Source organism: Indicator indicator, unplaced genomic scaffold (genome assembly GCF_027791375.1).
Source record: "Indicator indicator isolate 239-I01 unplaced genomic scaffold, UM_Iind_1.1 iindUn_scaffold_409, whole genome shotgun sequence".
In the NCBI taxonomy this organism is placed as follows: Eukaryota; Metazoa; Chordata; class Aves; order Piciformes; family Indicatoridae; genus Indicator; species Indicator indicator.
Window position 1 is genome coordinate 8911 of NW_026539424.1, and position 1803 is coordinate 10713.

Here is a 1803-nt window from a genome sequence, read left to right on the forward strand (position 1 = left end):
CATCCACAGGACTCTTGCTCTGGGGCATTGCTGTTGCCATGTGGTCACTTTGTGTTCTGACACTGACTCTGCAAGTCCTGCCCCAGAGCTGTCTGCATGGCAACTGAGTGTCCAAGCTGCCTTGGAAGCTGTGCTGAAGATGCCAGAGGTTGGGGGTGGTGGGGAATGAGCTGATCCATTGGTGCTGCAGCTCAGGGAGGAGGTGTTCTGTGAGCACTGCAATCTTGGTGTGCAGAGAGAAGTGTTCCCTAACTTGTCCCTGCCTTTTCCTCCTGGCACAGGTCTGCATGGGCAGAGGCAGCAGATGGCCAACAGCAGCTCCATCCCCCACTTCCTCCTGCTGCCATTGCCAGGCACAAGGCAGCTGCAGCTCTTGCACTTCTGCCTCTTCCTGGCCATCTACCTGGCTGCCCTGCTGGGCAATGGCCTCATCATCAGCACCATAGCCTCTGACCACCACCTCCACACCCCCATGTACTTCTTCCTCCTCAACCTCGCCCTCCTTGACCTGGGTGCCATCTCCACCACTGTCCCCAAATCCATGGCCAATTCCCTGAGGAACACCAGGGATATCTCCTATGCAGGATGTGCTGCTCAGGTCTTTCTCTTAGTCTTTTTCCTTTCAGCAGAGGTTTCTCTCCTCACCATCATGTCCTACGATCGCTACGTTGCCATCTGCAGACCCCTGCACTATGAGACCCTCCTGGGCAGCAGAGTTTGTGTCCACCTGGCAGCAGCTGCCTGGGCCTCTGGGGCTCTCTATTCTCTGCTGCACACAGCCAATACATTTTCCCTGCCCCTCTGCCAGGGCAATGCTGTGGAGCAGTTCTTCTGTGAAATCCCCCAGATCCTCAAGCTCTCCTGCTCCACATCCTACCTCAGGGAACTTTGGCTTCTTGTGGTCAGTGTCTGTTTAGTCTTTGTCTGTTTTGTGTTCATTGTGGTGTCCTATGTGCAGATCTTCAGGGCAGTGCTGAGGATCCCCTCTCAGCAGGGACGCCACAAAGCCTTTGCCACCTGCCTGCCTCACCTGGCTGTGCTCTCCCTCTTTCTCACCACTGCCTTCTTTGCCTACCTGAAGCCCCCCTCCATCTCTTCTCCATCCCTGGACATGGTGGTGTCAGTTCTGTACTCAGTGGTGCCTCCAGCTTTGAACCCTCTCATCTACAGCCTGAGGAACCAGGAGCTGAAGGCTGCCCTGAGCAAAGTGCTCCCTGGCTGCTTTCAGAAGCAATAAACTGTTTGTCTTCTCCAGTACAGATGTGGCCTCATCCCAGTACAAACTACATCATACTGTTCTCTTCCACTCCAGCCTGAGTCCAGTGCCCGTACAGAATGTATCTGCTTGCTCCCTTCCCAGTACTGAATTCATCCATTCCAGTACACACTGCACACCATCATGCCCTCCCAGTACAGTCTGGGCCCTGTCCCAGTCCAAACAGGGTCCCTTTAATCTCCCCCAGTACCTATCAGGCCTTGTCCCAATAAAAACTGGGTCCCTTTTTCCTTCCCACTCTAGACTGGCCTAGGCTTTTTCTAAACTTAACCACAAGGACTTCTTCCAGTACAGACTGGACCCCATTCCAGTACAACCTGCATTCCCTGGCCCCTTTCCAGTACAAGCTGGGGCTTGCATAGTGCAACTATGAACCTTTTAGCACCTCCCAGTACAGACCTGGTCCCACCTCAGTACAAACTGCATCTCCTTGTGACAAGTGGAGTGATAATTCGTGTCAATTAGGTGATTTTGATTAAAGAGAAATGTAAAGAAAGAAAGCAATGAGACAGGGAAGCAGACACTGG

The 1803-nt window shown here is 53.2% G+C and overlaps 1 protein-coding gene across 1 annotated transcript; it reads left to right on the plus strand.

The window, feature by feature from the left end:
- Window positions 1-298: 298 nt before the first annotated feature.
- On the plus strand, window positions 299-1237 carry LOC128980610 (olfactory receptor 14A16-like). The gene has a single exon (XM_054399069.1). The coding sequence runs from the start codon at window positions 305-307 to the stop codon at window positions 1235-1237; it is 933 nt and encodes a 310-aa protein (XP_054255044.1). The 5' UTR covers window positions 299-304.
- The last annotated feature ends 566 nt before the right edge of the window (window positions 1238-1803 follow it).

Coding starts and splice junctions, on each gene's coding strand:
- LOC128980610 (XM_054399069.1), top strand. CDS start 305: ATGGCCAACAGCAGCTCCATCCCCCACTTCCTCCTGCTGCCATTGCCA.